The sequence below is a fragment of the Brienomyrus brachyistius genome, unplaced genomic scaffold (assembly GCF_023856365.1).
Source record: "Brienomyrus brachyistius isolate T26 unplaced genomic scaffold, BBRACH_0.4 scaffold64, whole genome shotgun sequence".
NCBI classification, from domain to species: domain Eukaryota; kingdom Metazoa; phylum Chordata; class Actinopteri; order Osteoglossiformes; family Mormyridae; genus Brienomyrus; species Brienomyrus brachyistius.
In genome coordinates, this window is record NW_026042339.1 from 1,541,050 (window position 1) to 1,565,834 (window position 24,785).

Below are 24,785 nucleotides of genomic sequence, written 5' to 3' on the forward strand. Positions count from 1 at the left end.
TCTGGCCAGAGGAGCTCCCTCCGCTCCTACCGTCTGCGCATCCCGCGCATCCCGCGCAGCCGCCGCCCGCGGACCTCGCTACCCCGCTCCCGTCCACCCGCCATTACCGGGCGGACCCCGCGCCGGAGCGACCACCTCTGCCGACAGATCCGGTACCGCTGCCGCCAGCGCAGCCGCCGCCTGCTCAGCCGCTGCTGCCGCCTGAGCAGCCGCCTCCGCTGCCCGCTCTGCAGTTGCCCCTGTCTGCAGCTCCCAGGCTGGCGCCCCCTCCACTACCTGCCTGTGTGACTATAACTCCTGTGACTCCTACGCCCTCACTCCGGCAGACTCGACCCCGATCGAGGGTCGTCATGTCTGTGTCCTGTAAGGGGAGGGGACGCAAGGCTGGGGTCCCACCTGTCCTGCCCCCTGGCTCGCCTTCCCTCGCCTGCGCTGGGGCTCGGTTGGCGCCCCCGGGTCCTGGCCCTCCGGGTCGGCTGTTGCTTGCGGGTCCCCCTACGCGGTCTCGTCGCCCTGCCTCGCTCCCCCCTCCGGTGCCTGGTCGGTCGCCTGCGGGCTCCCCGACGGCAGCTCCTCTGTTGCCTGCGGGTCCACCCGTTCCTGCACGTCGGAGGACGTCGCCGCCTGCTGTGGCTCCCCCCCTCTCCTTGCCCTCACCAGGGTCCCCTCCAGCTCCCCCGTCCCCTTCCCTGGTGCTCCCTCCTGCTCCCTCCTCGGCCCCTCCATTGGTCCCTCGCCCTGCCTCCTCTGCCCCTCCGAGGTCCCCTCCGGCTCTGGCCTCCCGGCCGCCTGCAGCCCCTCCGGCTGCCTCCCGTCGCCCGCTGGGGCTCCCTCGGGCTCCCCTTAGTTCCCCCTCCTTCTCTCCCTTCTTTCCTGCCCCGATCCCTCCGGTGTTTGTTCCTCCTCCCGCCTTTGTCCCGCTGTCCTCTGTTCCTGGTCCCTATGTTCTGCCCCGCTCCGCTCCTGGTTTCCCAACGTTCCCTCCCGTCACTCCCGCTCCTTTTGTTCCGCCTGTTCCCTCTGTTCCGCCCTTTCTGGTCTGTCTCTTGCGTTCCCTGCCCTTTGTCGTATCCTCTCATACGTTTTGTCCCTTGACTTATTCTGCATCTCTGTTTTGTTGCCTGTCCTTCGTTAATTGTTCTGTTCTTTTGTTCCAGGTCCCGGTTCCCTTGTCCCGTCTGTCGCCTCCTCCCTGGCGCGCCCGGTGAAGCGTGCCTTTTGGGGTGGGTTCTGTCATGACCTGAGTTTCGGTGTCAAATTTCCGGGTTCAACCCATAATGTGTTTATTCTACGCATTTCCAGGCTCAGTCTATGATATATTTATTCCGCGCAACTCGACATTTACCCAAAGACAGGTGAACCTACTGGACCAGGAGAATTCCCTAACTGGTAACCATTTTACGCTTAATGGTGTAGATGTGTGCCTTTCACTGACAGTCGATATGATATTGTTTGATATAATACTCTTGCACTGTAACATTACAGGGATATCCGTCAATTTTTACAGTGTACAAATAATGTGGCTGTTCAGAGCAGAGTTGCAACATTAAAATGAATCCGATTTCCATTAAATTTTATTTGGTTACGCGTTCGCACCTTGCGGGCCGCGAGTAGCAGGCGGTTGACGCCGATTATGCAGCTGATTGTGTCACTCATTTATCAACGATGCATTCTAAATTGACAAGTTTCAAATTCATGTTTCAATGTATTTTTCATATGGATGTTAACACAGGGTTAACATTACAGTGAAATGGGAAAACAAGTCTGTCAGCATTGGAGGTTTAGATGAAATAAAATAAAATTAAGAATTAAAAAAAGTAATGAATAAGGGAATGTCTGTGTAAGTTTGCACTACATGTTACTAATATTAATATTTTACTAATACTACAGGTATCTATTGCTAAGGCATATTCGCTTGTTTACGGGATGGTGTTTTGTATTCATCGCAATAATAAGTTTCAGGGCTCATTAGTGTCAAGTAAATTTACTCTTCCTTTGCATATATCTGGTACCTTTTTGGTAGCACACTCTGTTGGGTAAATGCTGTATAACTAACGCATTTGTTCCACAGAACACGAACAGATTGTTTTGAATAAACGGTAAAAAAAAAAAAAAGAACAGAATCCTAAAAAGTATATGGATTCTTTATTTTTTCATTTTCAAACAAAAGGTTTTGATTGAAGTAATTTGAGTCACAGAGTAAGCTAATGTCTATGTTCTATGTCTTCCTTGTTGCTAAAGTCACTGAGGGCGTAACCCCCTTGTCTACATGATGAATTAATAAGACGTCTTCTAGACACTACGCCTTCTTTTTTGGGTTAATCACTGTAGGTGTGACCAAGCAGCCGACGGGGAAAGACGTATAGCCATTCTCAAATGTACATAACTTAGGTGTTTGATAGTAGAATTCGACCTCAGGGCTCCATCTACTGTCCCGACAAATTATTTATATTTTATTAAACATTTTTCTCCTCCAGGACTGTTGTATCATTCAAAGTTCTGTTTATTTAGGGTGAAAGATCGAGTCCAGCTTCTCATCCCAGCGCTGAGAGAAAGATGACCCGCCTGCTGGTTCTGGTGCTGGCTTGTGGAGCTCTGCTTATCTCCATAAAGGCCCAGCAAGATTACCACACGCTGTCCAATTTAGTCAAGAGTGGTGTGAGACTGGCAATTACAGCTGCTAATGAAGACAGCGATTACCATATGAATTTTATTTCTGTTCCATTAAATAAAGAAGTAAGGACGAAGTAAAAGTTAATTATTTAAAATATTTCAGAAGTTGTTTTTAACAAACTGCTTGTTAATATTCTTAAATCTAATACATTTCAGCCTGTGATGGTTTTGTGATTATACTTATTAAGAGTTTGCAGGTAATTTTTTCTGTTTTTGCAATGTTCGTATGGTTATATGCAGTCCTATATAGATGTATACTGATTCTGGATAAATCGTGATCGTCCTACTTCATGGTTTCGCTTTATTCGGTTTCCTTACCGGGACAGGATGCTGGTTAGAGGCGTCCTAAGCAGAGGAACCACAACCGAACAGGGATGGCAACACAGCTGTGTATTTGTGCATGTTATGTGCACAATAAACATAACACTCCCCATCGTCTTGTTTAGGTTACATCAAACTTCATTACCCTGAGGATTTACTTAAAACCTACAACCTGTGCAAAATCCAGTGTGGTAGATCATCGGGATGAATGTCCATTTGAGAACAGCAAGGTGAGTCAACCTGGACGAGTGGGTGAGTTCGGTGGTCAGAGCGTCACTTAATAAAATAACATACATATCTAAATACTTAGATATATACAGGGTCACCTTTTACCGGTTAAATTTGATCTTTGATTCATTTTCTCAGTAGTACTTTGCGTGTTCGGTGAATCAAATTTGTCTTCAACGTTCTTCTTCCGATTAACTTTCCGCTTAATCATACAAAATCAGCTGACATTAAACTGCAAAAAAAGACTGCCACAACACATGTCTTTTTACCTTGTTAATCCACAAAATAAAAACTGTTGTGGCTGCTGACCTGTTGCCTTCTTCACCGACAACTAAAGCTTCTTTAGATGGAGCGTTTATTTCATCCATGTTACCAAAACAGTAACATGCGAGCTCCGCTAACTCAGCCAGCCTTGCTGTGCGTAGGTTGATTGGCTTGAATTGCTTTACTTTCTGTGATGTGCTAGGCTTATGTGTGTTACCAAATGTTGCTCCTTGTTGACGATAAGTAGATATGTCATTCATAACGCCCAGCCTATCTCGTCGCAATATTTCGCCGACCTGAGAACTGGTGATTCGGTTCGCGTCCATGCGGCAGAGCATCACAAACCGAACAATGTTTCCTTCCCGCTGTTCGCGACCCACTTACAGATCGCTCGCTGAAGGACCCCTGTGCTAGATCATCCTTGTTATTTCCCTTACTAACTAGCACTTATTTCCAAAATAAAATACTAAAAATACTAAACGGTCTTCAGTGTTTACACATCCTTAAAAATCTTTATGTGATTCCTCTGTTTTGACAGCCGCACATTAACTGCGTGGTTTGCAGCAAGTTCACTGGCGATACCTTCAAAAATCCATTTGTTGACTGCAAGCCAATCGAGCTGGTTGATCAGGTAACTTGAGTTTTCTTGTTCCTGAATAATACTGCACATTAAAGTGTTCCAGTTTTTTACACATTGTAACTGTGCTCATGTGTGCGTCACCCTCTACAGTGTTTGTCCTGAGTACCGACGAATATGCAGTCTTTTGATGATGTAATTAATCCCATATTTTCTGTGCGTGTTGCTTCTGTATCAGAATTACAGAGAGAAGTACTGTCGGGTTTATCTTCCTGGAGGGAATGGTGTAAATACGGTGAGATATTAATTTTTAAGGGATAATCCTGCTATTTCCACAATTTTAACTTGTGACTTTTCTGTTAGTACTAGGGATGTAACGATACAAAAAACTCACGGACCGATAATATTGCGATAAAAGGTTAATTATATTATAATGATCATGATATTTGAAAAGGAATAAAACTCTCAATAAGTAATAATCACCATGTTTATATGAAATTAGTTCTTCCTTTTAACATATAGTGCTTTAGCTTGTCTTTATTAGTGAAATATCCAGCTACGACCTTAAGCCTTTGCCAGAACTTAGTAGTAATTGTGCTTTACAACGAATGACTGAACAAAGCATGTAATTATAAAACAAAAACAAGCAGTCAATAGTTACTTTATAAAATATTAATTATCACTGCAGTAGCTGGATCTTTTAATCAAAACACAATCTGCAATTCCGAAGCGGGTCTGTTTTCACCGCGTGAAATATAGGTCACGCCCATACATACTAACACGCTAAATAATGCGTGAGAATAGTGCATGTATAACACTTGCATTATTTTGGGTCCACTTAGTAGTGGTACTGGCCAGTTCTAGGTTCGATGGGAGTGGTCGGGGAAAAGATAATGACACCTCAAAATTTAGAACAGCAACCTTTAGTAAATATTAATTGTAGAACATGAAGAATCGTGAATATATTTACATTTAAATGGAAAAAGTAAATCTACCTCTTTATAAAGTATGGATTTAAATAATGTTTGTTTCGGGTTTTGAGTCCAGTGGTTTAACCAGTTAATCCTAGTTAATCTTAAGTCAAAATCTAGTTATATCCTAGTTCAGTTTTGCAAATTTTTGACTGCGCAGATCGTATTAACGATTTTGTATCTATTTATAATCACCTAATAAGTACTTATCTGAATTCTCTATCCAGTATCTTTAGCACCAATTTATTTTTCCTTTAAATCAGTAACCTCCCCCCACATATCCAACTCAAAATTCAACACGTATAAAGGGAAGAAACATAATCACATCGTATACCATTCAGGCATAACAATATCCAAAGGTTGATATACTGTTTAATTCAGGCTTAACAATGCCCAAAGGTTAACATACAGTTCAATTCAGTCCATTGGGCTATATCCTTACTGCACACGTTGTAAGAAATTCAAAGCTCCCTCTACTCATCCTTCACAGTTGCTCCATGGGTCCAGCTCATCATCCTGCTATGAACTCCGTTCGGTGGGTCCCTGTTTGGCAAAGCACATGCAGGAATATCCGTTCCAAATCTTCAGAAGTATCAATGTAGAGCAGAGAAAAAACAATTTATCGTAGTTTGAAACATTTCTTCCATCTTCCATTCCTTTAGTTAATTTTTAAAAAATGTTACTCTCCACGTTACTTCGTGACATCACCTCACAATCTGCATACAATCGTCGTTTATAATAAGGCGTGGCCATGAGATAATTAAGTGGTGGTCACGAATTAATAACTCGTGGCCACGAGATATCCATGTGTTTCCAGGCATTCGGAAAACTTCGAGAGTGGATAAAAGTAAGTATAATTTTATAAAGAAATTATAATTGTGAGAAGGCACAGGTTAACTTCCTAAAGGCGTTATGAATAAGTGCATTAGACCAGCGTTCAACATCGCGGAAATTTAACTCGTTCCCACGCTTTAAGAAAGACGTGGCCACCACTTAATTATCTCGTGGGCACGCAATATATATATTTTTTCTCTTACATTAACAGAGGGGCTCCGTAGTTATGTTAATATACTGTAAATATGTTTTTCTTTCTATTGGACCCATTTATAAATTATTGTTGAAATACTTGTTTTGTAATGGATTTACTGACCTATTGTCATGTGGGTTACACACGGCCAATAGAGCACAAAGCATTCGTTAACGTAGTATGTATTTTTTGATATGGAGCTTATACGAGCGAAATAACCACGTGATGTCGTGGATGATATGGTAATAGTCCGATAACGGTGTCGAGGTACTTTTATCGCGATATTACGGTTATCGTTACATCCCTAATAAGTAACATATACGTCTTAACGAGAATAGGAGAATGCCCTAATTATTGTAATGTCATCTGATGAATAACCAGCTGTCCTGACAGAATAAGACAGCATGGTGACAGAGTTCTGTAAAATGGCTCAAGGCACATCATTAATCACTAATCGCCAATTCACCCCATAGTCACAGGCTGAACCAGAAATTGGTGCTGTCCCAACCTAACCTTTTCACTCCTTATGCTTTTCTTTGAGCAGTTTGGATTGGTTGAGCCGGGAGTGAACTTGACAGAATGAGCTGCACAGCAAGTCAATGCGAATATGAGCTGGTCATGTATTAAGCAGAGTCTGAACAGAAGAATCTTGTGGCTTAAGCTGTTGAGTGGGGGCGAGCCCCCTCAGTGACCTGCACCTGATCACTAAAATTGCATAAAAGAACCTTCCATGATGTCTTGTCTGTTCTTATGTTAATATCTCAATAATTAGTCCCCCACCCTGACCCTCACACACCATACTTACCTTTCAGGGCACTATGCCCCTAATTCCTTGCTAGCCGTGTGCACCATGACACCATACCATCAGTGATCTTCATTCGCTGCATCAGACTTTCATCACAGTCTCATATGATCCTCAGTAAGCGAATCGTATCCGGGTTTAAGAAACTTCACACATTCACAGCCAGTGACACATACACTGCCTTCTCAACTCCAGCACAGTGTCATGAATCAGAAGTTAACAGGTGTGAGTGATTCAGGACACACTGGGAATCCAAATACTGATACAATATTCATTACAAACAGGAGGGTCATTAGTTAGTAAACAGTGCAACAAGTAATATAAGGTGGTGCAAACTGTATTCAAACAAAGCAAACCCAAAGTGCACTGTCCTTTCCTCCCCTGTAATCTGAGTTCACCATTACTGCAATAAATCGTGCTTCATTACAGCTCCACAAGTGTGTGGCTTCACTTTTCTCTTATACTCTTTCTCAAGCTGCACATCAAAAGCTTTTCATTCATAAGTTACTAATTTTAAATGCTGTATTTAAGAGATTACTATAAAAAGTTCTGTGTTTATAACAAATAATAATAATACCCTCTGGATAATACCCTCTGGATGGGATGCCAGTCCTTCACAGGGCACAAGGCAGCGGTATCCTCTGGATGGGATGCCAGTCCATCACAGAGCATAAGGCAGGGGTACCCTCTGGATGGGATGCTAGTCCATCACAGGGCACAAGGCAGGGGTACCCTCTGGATGGGGCGCCAGTCCATCACAGGGCATAAGGCAGGGGTACCCTCTGGATGGGATGCCAGTCTATCACAGGGCAAAAGACAGGGGTACCCTCTGGATGGGGTGCCAGTCCATCACAGGGCAAAAGGCAGGGGTACCCTCTGGATGGGATGCCAGTCCATCACAGGGCATAAGGCAGGGGTACCCTCTGGATGGGATGCCAGTCCATCACAGGGCATGAGGCAGGGGTACCCTCTGGATGGGATGCCAGTCCATCACAGGGCATAAGGCAGGGGTACCCTCTGGATGGGATGCCAGTCCATCACAGAGCATAAGGCAGGGGTACCATCTGGATGGGGTGCCAGTCCATCACAGGGCACAAGGCAGGGGTACCCTCTGGATGGGATGCCAGTCCTTCACAGGGCACAAGGCAGGGGTACCCTCTGGATGGGATACCAGCCCATCACAGGGCACAAGGCAGCGGTACCCTCTGGATGGGATGCCAGTCCATCACAGGGCACAAGGCAGGGGTACCCTCTGGATGGGATGCCAGTCCTTCACAGGGCATAAGGCAGAGGGTACCCTCTGGATGGGATGCCAGTCCTTCACAGGGCACAAGGCAGGGGTACCCTCTGGATGGGATGCCAGTCCTTCACAGGGCACAAGGCAGGGGTACCCTCTGGATGGGATGCCAGTCCATCACAGGGCACAAGGCAGTGGTACCCTCTGGATGGGATGCCAGTCCATCACAGGGCACAAGGCAGCGGTACCCTCTGGATGGGATGCCAGTCCATCACAGGACATAAGGCAGGGGTACCCTCTAGATGGGATACCAGCCCATCACAGGGCACAAGGCAGCGGTACCCTCTGGATGGGATGCCAGTCTTTCACAGGGCACAAGGCAGGGGTACCCTCTGGATGGGATGCCAGTCCTTCACAGGGCACAAGGCAGGGGTACCCTCTGGATGGGATACCAGCCCATCACAGGGCACAAGGCAGCGGTACCCTCTGGATGGGATGCCAGTCCTTCACAGGACATAAGGCAGGGGTACCCTCTGGATGGGATGCCAGTCCTTCACAGGGCACAAGGCAGGGGTACCCTCTGGATGGGATGCCAGTCCTTCACAGGGCACAAGGCAGGGGTACCCTCTTGATGGGATGCCAGTCCATCACAGGGCACAAGGCAGGGGTACCCTCTGGATGGGGTGCCAGTCCATCACAGGGCAAAAGGCAGGGGTACCCTCTGGATGGGGTGCCAGTCCATCACAGGGCATAAGGCAGGGGTTCCCTCTGGATGGGGTGCCAGTCCATCACAGGGCATAAGGCTGGGGTACAGTCTGTATGGGATGCCAGTCCATCAGAGGGCAAAACGCAGGGGTACCCTCTGGATGGGGTGCCAGTCCATCACAGGGCATAAGGCAGAGGTACCCTCTGGATGGGGTGCCAGTCCATCACAGGGCATAAGGCAGGGGTACCCTCTGGATGGGGTGCCAGTCCATCACAGGGCATAAGGCAGGGGTACCCTCTGGATGGGGTGCCAGTCCATCACAGGGCATAAGGCAGGGGTACCCTCTGGATGGGGCGCCAGTCCAACACAGGGCACAAGGCAGGGGTACCCTCTTGATGGGATGCCAGTCTATCACAGGGCACAAGGCAGGGGTACCCTCTTCATGGGATGCCAGTCCATCACAGGGCAAAAGGCAGCGGTACCCTCTGGATGGGGCGCCAGTCCATCACAGGGCACAAGGCAGGGGTACCCTCTGGATGGGATGCCAGTCCATCACAGGACACAAGGCAGGGGTACCCTCTGGATGGGATGCCAGTCCATCAGAGTGCAAATGGCAGGTGCACCCCTTGGATGGGAGACCATAATTTCATATTTTTTCTTATACAGTAGACTACACGTTTTTTCATAATGTTTGATGATCACATTCTTAACTATTAAAATTGTGATGTTTTGAACTTCTCCTTAACACACTAGTCAACAATGTAATACTTTAGAATTAGAATTTAGAGATCAGTGGTCATTGCTGACACACCACAGCACACAGTGCACAACAATGAAATGTGTCCTCTGCATTTAACCCATATGTGACATAGCAGGGGGCAGCTAATTCAGTGCCTGGGGGCGGTACCTTGCTCAGGATATTTCAGTGGTGCTGTGCTGGTTGGGGATTCGAACCTGCAATTTTTCAATAACAACTGCACTTCCCTGAGCATCGATCCACCAATGCCCACAGATAGGGATCATACCCCTCCACCAATAAGGGGCTCATTAATATATTTGGGAACGAGAATTATGACTTTGTAGTTCAGTTAAAAATATTTAATATAGGATAATTTTTTTGCATAGTACCGTTCTCAGTTCATTGCATAAAATACTATGCCACCCTAATTCCCACTTCTACGCCAGCCCTCCACGGCACAATGCTGTATTCTTAATTACAGTAGATTACACATTTTTCGATAATGTTTTAGGATCACATTCTTAACTATTAAAATCATAATGCTTTGAACTTCCCATTAACGCACTAGTCAGCTGTTTATTTCATTGCCAGTTTGATGTTTACGCATTTCTACAGCCAACGTAATACTTTATCGTATTTGGAGAAGAAAATAATGAATTTGTCATTCAGTTAAAAGCACTAAATATCGTTGTAATTCTCTTGCATAGTACCGTTCTCAGTTCATTGCATAAAATGCTATACCAATCTAATTTACATTTGTACTTAATTCAACGCGGGTATTTATAATGCCAGATTAACTGACACAGTAATTGTCGTATTTATCATGATCTAGGTTAATACTGCTGTTAGTTTCGGTTCATGTTACCATTAGTTTAACTTGCATAAATTTAAATTTGACCTGTTTCTAGTCGTACAATATAATGGGTGGGTATCTGTAAAAAAAAAAAAAAAAATCAATTGGACAACATCATTAGAGGGCTGCAGGGAAACGGGAAAACCTTAATACCGGTAACAGCAGTGAAATTGCTCGTATATGCATATAATTATATCTGCTATTTTAATTTAAAGTCATTTTGTTCTCTTAAATTATTTGTTCTCACCCAACACCGCCTGGTGGCAGTGTAGCCTAGACTATACTAGGCTACTGAAGAACAGTTTGTTTGAATACGCGAGAAAAGCACTTCTCTCAAAGGAAATGGAAAAGGAGTAAGTTTTTCAGTAAGTTCAAGCGAATTCTAAGTTATTTTTCAAAATATTAATGTTTGAATAATATAGAATGAATAACACAAAATAAGAGTTTGGGGAAAAGTGCCAAGTAAGTCATTTTAATAAGTAGGATATACGGAGATGTTTAATTTTATTGTTGGTGTGCTGGTGAACGCGGGAACTGGGTGGGGGCGGTTTTCGTGCACGCGAACACCCCCGCTTTGTGTCCTCCTCGGGCCCGGGGAGAAAAATAATCTCCATCCCCGCCCAGGTTATTTTCAGGGTTTGCTAAGCGTTGATACTCACGTTGATACAGACTCTCAGACTCACGCAAGAATTCTTACAGCAAATCTATTTTATTCAATTATAAACCTAAAAATAGCTAAATCAAAAGTACTGGGGCAGTTTGCAAACTATGCAGATTATGAACAAGGTAATAAAATCTCACTCCAGCCAACTGACCACAGTTGCCAAGACTGATTTATTGAATATTGTTACAAAATACCCTCCATACAATATACCTGTCCGGATCTTTGGCGATCATCTGATTGGGAGAATCCCGTGTCCCACGCGCCAGGGAAATTACATCGCCCCCAGTTTGACGCCCCTTATTTCTTCAAATTCAGTGTCGTCAACTTTGGTCAGCTGGCTGGCGTGACATTTTCAGTTCGGGGCATTTATATCTATGTAACAGTTTTAATACATTGTAAATACTTTGTAGGATTTGCAAAATATCCCAAGACTTTTGATGTAGCCAATTTTATAAGATTTGCGGTAAGTAAAGCCTTAAAGGTGGCAACCCTGCGCATTCGAAGTGGCAATTAATCCTAAATTCATACGGCCGAATCCTGAGTTTCGGTGTCAAATTTCCGGGTTCAACCCATAATGTGTTTATTCTACGCATTTCCAGGCTCAGTCTATGATATATTTATTCCGCGCAACTCGACATTTACCCAAAGACAGGTGAATCTACTGGACCAGGAGAATTCCCTAACTGGTAACCATTTTACGCTTAATGGTGTAGATGTGTGCCTTTCACTGACAGTCGATATGATATTGTTTGATATAATAACCTTGCACTGTAACATTACAGGGATATCCGTCAATTTTTACAGTGTACAAATAATGTGGCTGTTCAGAGCAGAGTTGCGACATTAAAATGAATCCGATTTCCGTTAAGTTTTATTTGGTTACGCGTTCGCACCTTGCGGGACGCGAGTAGCAGGCGGTTGACGCCGATTACGCAGCTGATTGTGTCACTCATTTGTCAACGATGCATTCTAAATTGACAAGTTTCAAATTCATGTTTAAATTTATTTTTCATATGGATGTTAACACAGGGTTAACATTACAGTGAAATGGGAAAACAAGTCTGTCAGCATTGGAGGTTTAGATTAAATAAAATAAAATTAAGAATTAAAAAAAGTAATGAATAAGGGAATGTCTGTGTAAGTTTCCACTACATGTTACTAATATTAATATTTTACTAATACTACAGGTATCTATTGCTAAGGCATATTCGCTTGTTTACGGGATGGTGTTTTGTATTCATCGCAATAATAAGTTTCAGGGCTCGTTAGTGTCAAGTAATTTTACTCTTCCGTTACATATATCTGGTACCTTTTTGGTAGCACCCTCTGTTGGGTAAATACTGTATAACTAACGCATTTGTTCTATGGAACACAACAGATTATTTTGAATAAACAGTAAATCAAGAATCCCCAAGAGTATATGGATTCTTTATTTTTTCAAACTACAGGTTTCGATTCAAGTAATTTGAGTCACACAGTAAATTAAAGTCTATGTTCTGTCTTCTTTGTTACTGTAATCATTGAGGGCGTAACCCCCTTGTCTACATGACCAATTAATTAGACGTCTTACACTACGCCTCCTTTTTCGGGTTCATCACTGGGTGTGACCAAGCTGCCGACGGGGAAAGACGCATAGCCATTCTCAGATGTGGCACAACTTAGGTGTCTGATGGTAGAATTAGACCCCAGGGCTCCATCTTCTGTCCCGACTAATTATTTATATTTGATTAAACATTTTTGTCATCCAGGACTGTCGTATCATATAAAGGTCTGTTTGTTTTGGGTGGAGGACACCCCCCTGGACGTGCTGAATAAGGGGACCACAGACCAGTGTCCTCAGTCCTGTTTCTCCCCCCAGCTCTGAGAGGAAGATGACCCGCCTGCTGGTTCTGGTGTTGGCTTGTGGAGCTCTGCTTATCTCCACAGAGGCCCAGGATGATTACCACAGTCTCCCTGCACTCTACAAGACGGCCATTAAACTCGCAGTCGAAAAAGCTCATCAAGGAACCCATCAGCACATGAATTTCTATAACATCCAGGGCCGTCCAAAGGTAACTGCTGAGAAAATGTTTACAAAAGTGTGAAACTTTCATCATCTGCAAGCTGAACTAATGAGTATCACATTGATTGTGTTTTTTTTATTTCAATGCATATGATGCTTAATGTCTCTTCACAATGAAAGTGATGGTTTTATATCTCAGCCCTGGTCAATTTTACCTTCTCACAGTTTCCCTCTGAAACTGCTGAGTTCCAGTCTGTGACAGCTTTGCATCTTTTGCTGATTACTGTTATTTTATATAGACTTTCATTAAAAACATTGTAGGCAATTTTGTATATGACATGTTTATGTGATTTAGATCAGCAATGACTATATTGACATTGAGATTCTCTTGAGAGCAACAAACTGTGCAAAGTCAGCTGAACCAGACCATCGGGATGACTGCGTGTTTATGACCAACAGAGTAAGTAATGAGTCACTGGACTGTCAGCAGTGAACATGTCCATCCGTCCATTCATCCATCCATCCATCATCGTAACCATTGCATCCCAACTGTGCTCGCGGAGCCTATCCTGGGAACACTAGGCGCAAGTGGGAACCAACCCTGGACGGGCGCCAACACTCACACAGTTACAGGCCCAATTTAGACACGCCAATCAGCCTACCCTGCACACTTTTTGGACTGTGGGACGAAACCGGAGCCCCCGGCGAAAACCCACATGAACACAGGGTGAGCGTGCAAACTCCACAAACAAAGGACCTGGGATCTAATCCAGGACCTTCTTGCTCAAAGCTAACCACTGCGCCACCATGCTGCCCTAGTGAAAATGTCAATTAACAAATGAATTTCGGTCCGTGATCATTTTTTCAATGCCCTGTGGGAGAAAGTTGGCCAGCAACAAACAAACAAACAGATAAATAAAGAGCCTCAAACATCCAGGTCCTTCATGTTATTCTGAAATTTTAGTAGAGCAAAGGCAAAAGGCTGGATTACCAGACAGAAGCAAACGCTAATCATCTGAGGGGCGACCTGTAGATTATGCCTCGAGCTATGAACCCTAGCTGGCCTTATTTAAAGACCTGTGGGCTTTACTACAAAGCGGGTTTTACATAGCCAGAGTTAACTCGATAGAGCCGGGTTAACCAATTCTGATTACTGAAATCAGCATTAAATGACGCTATGATGGTGGTAATTAACTCGGCATGTTGACATGGGGTTTCTTTGTCACAGTCTGTGTATATTTACATATAAGGGCCCACTTTGGCATTGCAAACTAGTGATGCAAACTGACATCCGCCCTTTGGTAGGCGGCTCATAAAGGGTCACCGAATATCAGTATCGGGATAGAATCTCTGTATTACTTGGTATCGGATCGAAAGGAAAATCAATGGTATTACCCATCCCTACTATTCAGTCAAAGGGTGGCTCCTATATAGGCTACGTTTGTGCTGAAAGGGCGGGACTTAATCAGAAAGCCAGCAATTAAACCAGATCAGAGCAAGTTAGGTGTGCAGTGTGAATTACCATTGTCATTGTTGGTTAATTCTTTTAGATGTACTTGCTTTGTATGATATAGCCTTATGGTGACCCTGCTTTGGGAGCTCTTTCCCCTAAAATTGTTCTGTGTCATTAAACCCTGCAGTCCAGCAGCTCTGCCTTAAATCTTTAGATATATCTTTACTACACCTTCTCTCACTGTATTTATTGCCCACCACTCTTTATATACTGTTTTTGTGTGTCTGTGTGTTTTTGCAGCCATTCATTAACTGTAGAGTTTGCAGCAAACGGTCTGGTAATGATCTTACGGATCCATCAATTGACTGTGCACCACAAAAGAGAGTGGATGAAGTAAGTGTAAATTAGATTTGAGAGTCTTAGCATTATGGAAATGTAAGAAGATCAGCTAACTGTGAAAAGTGTGCTCAGCATATGCTGTCAAACTTTGAGTGTGCTCGTACATGTAAAATTTTATCAGTGTATTATTTAATAATGATTAATATATATTTAATGTTGGTGAATGACTACAATCTATATATACTGAACAAAAATATAAACGCAACACTCTTGTTTCTGCTCCCATTTTTCATGAGATGGACTTAAAGACCTACAATTCATTCCAGATACACAATATTACCATTTCTCTCAAACATTTCTCACAAATCAGTCTAAATGTGTGATAGTGAGCACTTCTGCTTTGCTGAGATAATCCATCCCACCTCACAGGTGTGCCACATCAAGATGCTGATCTGACATCATGGGTAGTGCACAGGTGTACCTTATACTGCCCACAATAAAAGGCCACCCTGGAATGTGCAGTTTTTTGCTTTATTGGGGGTCTGGGGACTCAGAACCGGTCAGTATCTGGTGTGACCACCATTTGCCTCATGCAATGCAACACATCTTCTTCGCATAGAGTTTATCAGATTGTCAATTGTGGCCTGTGGAATGTTGGTCCACTCCTCTTCAATGGCTGTGCGAAGTTGTTGGATATTAGTGGGAACTGGTACACGCTGTCGTATACGCCGGTCAAGCACATCCCAAACATGCTCAACGGGTGACATGTCTGGTGAGTATGCTGGCCATGCAAGAACTGGGACATTTTCAGCTTCCAAGAACTGTGTACAGATCCTTGCAACATGGGGCCGTGCATTATCTGTCTGAGTGGCTGGTCTCAGACGATCTTGGAGGTGAACCTGCTGGATGTGGAGGTCCTGGGCTGGTGTGGTTACACGTGGTCTGCGGTTGTGAGGCCGGTTGGATGTACTGCCATATTCTCTGAAACGCCTTTGGAGACGGCTTATGGTTGAGAAATGAACATTCAATGCACGAGCAACAGATCTGGTTGACATTCCTGCTGTCAGCATGCCAATTGCACGCTCCCTCAATGCTTGTGGCATCTGTGGCATTTTGCTGTGAGACAAAACTGCACATTCCAGGGTGGCCTTTTATTGTGGGCAGTATAAGGTACACCTGTGCACTACCCATGATGTCAGATCAGCATCTTGATGTGGCACACCTGTGAGGTGGGATGGATTATCTCAGCAAAGCAGAAGTGCTCACTATCACACATTTAGACTGATTTGTGAGAAATGTTTGAGAGAAATGGTAATATTGTGTATCTGGAATGAATTGTAGATCTTTAAGTCCATCTCATGAAAAATGGGAGCAAAAACAAAAGTGTTGCGTTTATATTTTTGTTCAGTGTACAATCTGATTAAAGCGCTTAACTTTCTATCTTCATTTTGCATTCCAGGACAAAAGGCTGGGATTGTGTCAAAGACCCGTGGGTTAAAAAGCTGAAATTGACTGTCCAGCTGTTTCTGATTGCTGATGGTCCTGCAGTGTCCCAAGAGGAGGAAACTGGAGATTAAATGCTTTACTTACAACATTTTTATTATTCTGATGCAATTCCAGTTAACCAGATGAACTAATTAGCACCATTTACAATGACATGTCATTCATCCTCTTACCAACAGAGCAAGTGCTGCAGTGTCCTGTCAGTAAAAATGCACTGCTTAAGGTCCCTCTGCTGGATAATTCAGGAAATATCAGCACTGTAGAGCGGGACACAAGACCGAGGTTTTTTTTTACCAGAAGTGGTAAACTTTCTAATTTCTAATACTTCTTTCGAAATAATGACACACATCAATAAAATGCAATTACTAACATAAAAATAAAATGAATCCATTACTCTCCTTCATTGTATTAGCTGTATACTGATTTATATTGTTTTGCGTAGACAGACACAGGGCACAGCTCCATCTTGGTTTTATGCTGTTTATGTGAGTTTATACAATTAACATTCTTTGGTTAAGCTTGTTACATTATCAGCTTCACACGGATCGAGTTTCACTTATAGGAAAAATCAGCAGACGTACTCAGACGTACCTCAGACCATTTTCAGCTGTTTTTCATTCTGGCTGCCTTGAAACATTTCTCAGCCTTTACAATTGAAGGGGGAAAGAAGTTCGGTTCTGCGCAGAGATGCCACTTATCCTTTATATTAAGGGATCCTCCCATACAGAAAAATAAAATTCTGTGTTCCTTTCTGAACCACTTCATGTTCACAGAAACGTGCTCAATACCCTGATTATACAGTGTATGTGGTAAATCAACAGTGCAATAAGTATAGTGAGGTGCTGTGGTGTGGTCAGTCACAACTGCTGCTTCCACAACCCCCACACAGTGCCATAAATCAGAAGTTAACAGGTGGTGGTGATTCCAGGGACATTGTGAATCTAATTACTGATACAATGTTCAGTACAAACAGGAGGGTCATTAGTTAGTAAACAGTGCAACAAGTAATATAAGGTGGTGCAAACTGTATTCAAACAAAGCAAACCCAAAGTGCACTGTCCTTTCCTCCCCTGTAATCTGAGTTCACCATTACTGCAATAAATCGTGCTTCATTACAGCTCCACAAGTGTGTGGCTTCACTTTTCTCTTATACTCTTTCTCAAGCTGCACATCAAAAGCTTTTCATTCATAAGTTACTAATTCTGGATACTGTATTTAAAAGATTACTCTGTAATGATGTCCTGTTTTTAAACCAAATGTACCTCAACTGTGCGCCTCATTCTGAAAACACGGAACCCCAAAATTCTAATGTAACTCAGCAGAGGGGAAAAAAACATCAAAAAAATACCCAAATACCCTAAATATTTTATAACTGTATTTTATTAATTGTATAGTTCATATTGTTTTGTTTATCTACATCTTAGTTCACCCATCCATCTTCCAGCTGCTTACCTTGGTCAGAGTCATGGTGAGGCCTGGAAACTGGGCACCAGGCAGGCGTACCCTCTGGATGGGATGCCAGTCCATCACAGGGCATAAGGCAGGGGTACCCTCTGGATGGGATGCCAGTCCATCACAGGGCACAAGGCAGGGGTACCCTCTGGATGGGATGCCAGTCCTTCACAGGGCACAAGACAGGGGTACCCACTGGATGGGATACCAGCCCATCACAGGGTACAAGGCAGCGGTACCCTCTGGATGGGACGCCAGTCCATCACAGGGCATAAGGCAGGGGTACCCTCTGGATGGGATGCCAGTCCATCACAGGGCACAAGGCAGGGGTACCCTCTGGATGGGATGCCAGTCCATCACAGGGCACAAGGCAGGGGTACCCTCTGGATGGGATGCCAGTCCATCACAGGGCACAAGGCAGGGGTACCGTCTGGATGGGATGCCAGTCCATCACAGGGCATAAGGCAGGGGTACCCTCTGGATGGGATGCCAGTCCATCACAGGGCACAAGGCAGGGGTACCCTCTGGATGGGGTGCCAGTCCATCACAGGGCACAAGGCAGGGGTACCCTGTGGATGGGATGCCAGTCCATCACAGGGCACATGGCAGGGGTACCCTCTGGATGGGGTGCCAGTCCATCACAGGGCACAAGGCAGGGGTACCCTCTGGATGGGGTGCCAGTCCATCACAGGGCACAAGGCAGGGGTACCCTCTGGATGGGGTGCCAGTCCATCACAGGGCATAAGGCAGGGGTACCCTCTGGATGGGATGCCAGTCCATCACAGGGCACAAGGCAGGGGTACCCTCTGGATGGGGTGCCAGTCCATCACAGGGCACAAGGCAGGGGTACCCTCTGGATGGGGTGCCAGTCCATCACAGGGCACAAGGCAGGGGTACCCTCTGGATGGGATGCCAGTCCATCACAGGGCACAAGGCAGGGGTACCCTCTGGATGGGATGCCAGTCCATCACAGGGCACAAGGCAGGGGTACCCTCTGGATGGGATGCCAGTCCATCACAGGGCACAAAGCAGGGGTACCCTCTGGATGGGATGCCAGTCCATCACAGGGCACAAGGCAGGGGTACCCTCTGGATGGGATTCCAGTCCATCATAGGGCATAAGGCAGGGGTACCCTCTGGATGGGATGCCAGTCCATCACATGGCATAAGGCAGGGGTACCCTCTGGATGGGATGCCAGTCCATCACATGGCATAAGGCAGGGGTACCCTCTGGATGGGATGCCAGTCCATCACAGGGCACAAGGCAGGGGTACCCTCTGGATGGGATGCCAGTCCATCACATGGCATAAGGCAGGGGTACCCTCTGGATGGGGCGCCAGTCCATCACAGGGCATAAGGCAGGGGTACCCTCTGGATGGGATGCCAGTCCATCACAGGGCATAAGGCAGGGGTACCCTCTGGATGGGATGCCAGTCCATCACAGGGCATAAGGCAGGGGTACCCTCTGGATGGGGTGCCAGTCCATCACAGGGAATAAGGCAGGGGTACCCTCTGGATGGGTTGCCAGTCCATCACAGGGCATAAGGCAGGTGCACCCCTTGGATGGGAGACCATAATTTCATATTTTTTCTTATACAGTAGACTACATGTTTTTTCATAATGTTTGATGATCACATTCTTAACTATTAAAATTGTGATGTTTTGAACTTCTCCTTAACACACTATTCAACTATGTAATACTTTAGAATTAGAATTTAGAGATCAGTGGTCATTGCTGACACACCACAGCACACAGTGCACAACAATGAAATGTTTCTCTGCATTTAATCCATATGTGACATGGCAGGGGGCAGCTAATTCAGTGCCTGGGGTCGGTACCTTGCTCAGGATATTTCAGTGGTGCTGTGCTGGTTGGGGATTCGAACCTGCAATTTTTCAATGACAACTGCACTTCCCTGAGCATCGAGCCACCAATGCCCACAGAAAGGGATCATACCCCTCCACCAATAAGGGGCTCATTAATATATTTGGGAACGAGAATTATGACTTTCTAGTTCAGTTAAAAGCATTTAATATAGTTTAAATTTTTTGCATAGTACCGTTCTCAGGTCATTGCATAAAATACTATGCCACCCTAATTCCCACTTGTACGCCAGCCCTCCACGGCACAATGCTGTATTCTTAATTACAGTAGATTACACATTTTTCGATAATGTTTTAGGATCACATTCTTAACTATTAAAATCGTAATGCTTTGAACTTCCCATTAACGCACTAGTCAGCTGTTTATTTCATTGCCAGTTTGATGTTTACGAATTTCTACAGCCAACGTAATACTTTATCGTATTTGGATAAGGAAATAATGAATTTGTCATTCAGTTAAAAGCACTAAATATCGTTGTAATTCTCTTGCATAGTACCGTTCTCAGTTCATTGCATAAAATGCTATACCAATCTAATTTACATTTGTACTTAATACAACGCGGGATTTTATAATGCCAGATTGACTGACACAGTAATTGTCGTATTTATCATAATCTAGGTTAATACTGCTGTTAGTTTCGGTTCATGTTACCATTAGTTTAACTTGCATAAATTTGAATTTGACCTGTTTCTAGTTGTACAATATAATGGGTGGGTATCTGTAAAAAAAAATTAAAAAATCAATTGGACAACATCATTAGAGGGCTGCAGGGAAACGGGAAAACCTTAATACCGGTAACAGCAGTGAAATTGCTCGTATATTCATATAATTATATCTGCTATTTTAATTTAAAGTCACTTTGTTCTCTTAAATTATTCGAAAATAATAAAAGTTATTTTTCAAAATATTAATGTTTGAATAATATAGAATGAATAACACAAAATAAGAGTTTGGGGAAAAGTGCCAAGTAAGTAATTTTAATAAGTAGGATATACGGAGATGTTTAATTTTATTGTTGGTGTGCTGGTGAACGCGGGAACTGGGTGGGGGCGGTTTTCGTGCACGCGAGCACCCCCGCCTTGTGTCCTCCTCGGGCCGGGGGGGAGAAAAATAATCTCCATCCCCGCCCAGGTTATTTTCAGGGTTTGCTAAGCGTTGATACTCACGTTGATACAGACTCTCAGACTCACGCAAGAATTCTTACAGCAAATCTATTTTATTCAATTATAAACCTAAAAATAGCTAAATCAAAAGTACTGGGGCAGTTTGCAAACTATGCAGATTATGAACAAGGTAATAAAATCTCACTCCAGCCAACTGACCACAGTTGCCAAGACTGATTTATTGAATATTGTTACAAAATACCCTCCATACAATATACCTGTCCGGATCTTTGGCGATCATCTGATTGGGAGAATCCCGTGTCCCACGCGCCAGGGAAATTACATCGCCCCCAGTTTGACGCCCCTTATTTCTTCAAATTCAGTGTCGTCAACTTTGGTCAGCTGGCTGGCGTGACATTTTCAGTTCGGGGCATTTATATCTATGTAACAGTTTTAATACATTGTAAATACTTTGTAGGATTTGCAAAATATCCCAAGACTTTTGATGTAGCCAATTTTATAAGATTTGCGGTAAGTAAAGCCTTAAAGGTGGCAACCCTGCGCATTCGAAGTGGCAATTAACCCTAAATTCATACGGCCGAATCCTGAGTTTCGGTGTCAAATTTCCGGGTTCAACCCATAATGTATTTATTCTACGCGATTCCAGCCTCAGTCTATGATTTATTTATTCCGCGCATTTACCCGAAGACAGGTGAACCTACTGGACCAGGAGAATTCCCTAACTGGTAACCATTTTACGCTTAATGGTGTAGATGTGTGCCTTTCACTGACAGTCGATATGATATTGTTTGATATAATAACCTTGCACTGTAACATTACAGGGATATCCGTCAATTTTTACAGTGTACAAATAATGTGGCTGTTCAGAGCAGAGTTGCGACATTAAAATGAATCCGATTTCCGTTAAGTTTTATTTGGTTACGCGTTCGCACCTTGCGGGACGCGAGTAGCAGGCGGTTGACGCCGATTACGCAGCTGATTGTGTCACTCATTTGTCAACGATGCATTCTAAATTGACAAGTTTCAAATTCATGTTTAAATTTATTTTTCATATGGATGTTAACACAGGGTTAACATTACAGTGAAATGGGAAAACAAGTCTGTCAGCATTGGAGGTTTAGATTAAATAAAATAAAATTAAGAATTAAAAAAAGTAATGAATAAGGGAATGTCTGTGTAAGTTTCCACTACATGTTACTAATATTAATATTTTACTAATACTACAGGTATCTATTGCTAAGGCATATTCGCTTGTTTACGGGATGGTGTTTTGTATTCATCGCAATAATAAGTTTCAGGGCTCGTTAGTGTCAAGTAATTTTACTCTTCCGTTACATATATCTGGTACCTTTTTGGTAGCACCCTCTGTTGGGTAAATACTGTATAACTAACGCATTTGTTCTATGGAACACAACAGATTATTTTGAATAAACAGTAAATCAAGAATCCCCAAGAGTATATGGATTCTTTATTTTTTCAAACTAAAGGTTTCGATTCAAGTAATTTGAGTCACACAGTAAATTAAAGTCTATGTTCTGTCTTCTTTGTTACTGTAATCATTGAGGGCGTAACCCCCTTGTCTACATGACCAATTAATAAGACGTCTTACACTACGCCTCCTTTTTCGGGTTCATCACTGGGTGTGACGAAGCTGCCGACGGGGAAAGACGCATAGCCATTCTCAGATGTGGCAGAACTTAGGTGTCTGATAGTAGAATTCGACCCCAGGGCTCCATCTTCTGTACTGACTAATTATTTATATTTCATTAAACATATTTCTCATCCAGGACTGTTGTATCATATAAAGGTCTGTTTGTTTTGGGTGGAGGACACCCCCCTGGACGTGCTGAATAAGGGGACCACAGACCAGTGTCCTCAGTCCTATTTCTCCCCCCAGCTCTGAGAGGAAGATGACCCGCCTGCTGGTTCTGGTGTTGGCTTGTGGAGCTCTGCTTATCTCCACAGAGGCCCAGGATGATTACCACAGTCTCCCTGCACTCTACAAGACGGCCATTAAACTCGCAGTCGAAAAAGCTCATCAAGGAACCAGTCAGCACATGAATTTCTATAACATCCAGGGCCGTCCAAAGGTAACTACTGAGAAAACGTTTACAAAAATGTGAAACTTTCATCATCTCCAAGCTGAACTAATGAGTATCACATTGATTGTGTTTTTTTTATTTCAATGCATATGATGCTTAATGTCTCTTCACAATGAAAGTGATGGTTTTATATCTCAGCCCTGGTCTATTTTACCTTCTCACAGTTTCCCTCTGAATCTGTTGCATTCCAGTCTGTGACAGCTTTGCATCTTTTGCTGATTACTGTTATTTTATATAGACTTTCATTAAAAACATTGTAGGCAATTTTGCATATAACATGTTTATGTGATTTAGATCAGCAATGACTATATTGACATTGAGATTCTCTTGAGAGCAACAAACTGTGCAAAGTCAGCTGAACCAGACCATCGGGATGACTGCGTGTTTATGACCAACAGAGTAAGTAATGAGTCACTGGACTGTCAGCAGTGAACATGTCCATCCGTCCATTCATCCATCCATCCATCATCGTAACCATTGCATCCCAACTGTGCTCGCGGAGCCTATCCTGGGAACACTAGGCGCAAGTGGGAACCAACCCTGGACGGGCGCCAACACTCACACAGTTACAGGCCCAATTTAGACACGCCAATCAGCCTACCCTGCACACTTTTTGAACTGTGGGACGAAACCGGAGCCCCCGGCGAAAACCCACATGAACACAGGGTGAGCGTGCAAACTCCACAAACAAAGGACCTGGGATCTAATCCAGGACCTTCTTGCTCAAAGCTAACCACTGCGCCACCATGCTGCCCTGGTGAAAATGTCAATTAACAAATGAATTTCGGTCCGTGATCATTTTTTCAATGCCCTGTGGGAGAAAGTTGGCCAGCAACAAACAAACAAACAGATAAATAAAGAGCCTCAAATATCCAGGTCCTTCATGTTATTCTGAAATTTTAGTAGAGCAAAGGCAAAAGGCTGGATTACCAGACAGAAGCAAACGCTAATCATCTGAGGGGCGACCTGTAGATTATGTCTCGAGCTATGAACCCTAGCTGGCCTTATTTAAAGACCTGTGGGCTTTACTACAAAGCGGGTTTTACATAGCCAGAGTTAACTCAATAGAGCCGGGTTAACCAACTCTGATTACTGAAATCAGCATTAAATGACGCTATGATGGTGGTAATTAACTCGGCATGTTGACATGGGGTTTCTTTGTCACAGTCTGTGTATATTTACATATAAGGGCCCACTTTGGCATTGCAAACTAGTGATGCAAACTGAGACCCGCCCTTTGGTAGGCGGCTCATAAAGGGGCACCGGATATCAGTATCGGGATAGAATCTCTGTATTACTTGGTATCGGATCGAAAGGAAAATCAATGGTATTACCCATCCCTACTATTCAGTCAAAGGGTGGCTCCTATATAGGCTACGTTTGTGCTGAAAGGGCGGGACTTAATCAGAAAGCCAGCAATTAAACCAGATCAGAGCAAGTTAGGTGTGCAGTGTGAATTACCATTGTCATTGTTGGTTAATTCTTTTAGATGTACTTGTGTTGTATGATACAGCCATATGGTGTCCCTGCTTTGGAAGCTCTTTCCCCTAAAATTGTTCTGTGTCATTAAACCCTGCAGTCCAGCAGCTCTGCCTTAAATCTTTAGATATATCTTTACTACACCTTCTCTCACTGTATTTATTGCCCACCACTCTTTATATACTGTTTTTGTGTGTCTGTGTGTTTTTGCAGCCATTCATTAACTGTAGAGTTTGCAGCAAACGGTCTGGTAATGATCTTACGGATCCATCAATTGACTGTGCACCACAAAAGAGAGTGGATGAAGTAAGTGTAAATTAGATTTGAGAGTCTTAGCATTATGGAAATGTAAGAAGATCAGCTAACTGTGAAAAGTGTGCTCAGC

General features: G+C 43.8%; 1 protein-coding gene across 25 annotated transcripts in view; it reads left to right on the forward strand.

The window, feature by feature from the left end:
* LOC125725295 (cytochrome b5-like) overlaps positions 1-24,785 on the forward strand; it is an 82,333-nt gene that overhangs the window by 16,437 nt on the left and 41,111 nt on the right. For 3 of the 25 annotated variants that reach the window (XM_049002123.1, XM_049002120.1, XM_049002118.1), the window contains one exon: positions 7,087-7,300. Coding sequence is in view for 7 of the 25 variants with exons in the window: in XM_049002104.1 (XP_048858061.1) it covers positions 21,441-21,544; positions 22,717-22,909; positions 23,216-23,320; positions 24,614-24,706 (495 nt within the window). In the remaining 18 variants the exon portion in view is untranslated. The other 22 variants (XR_007387422.1, XR_007387421.1, XM_049002113.1 and 19 more) reach the window with 20 other exon arrangements.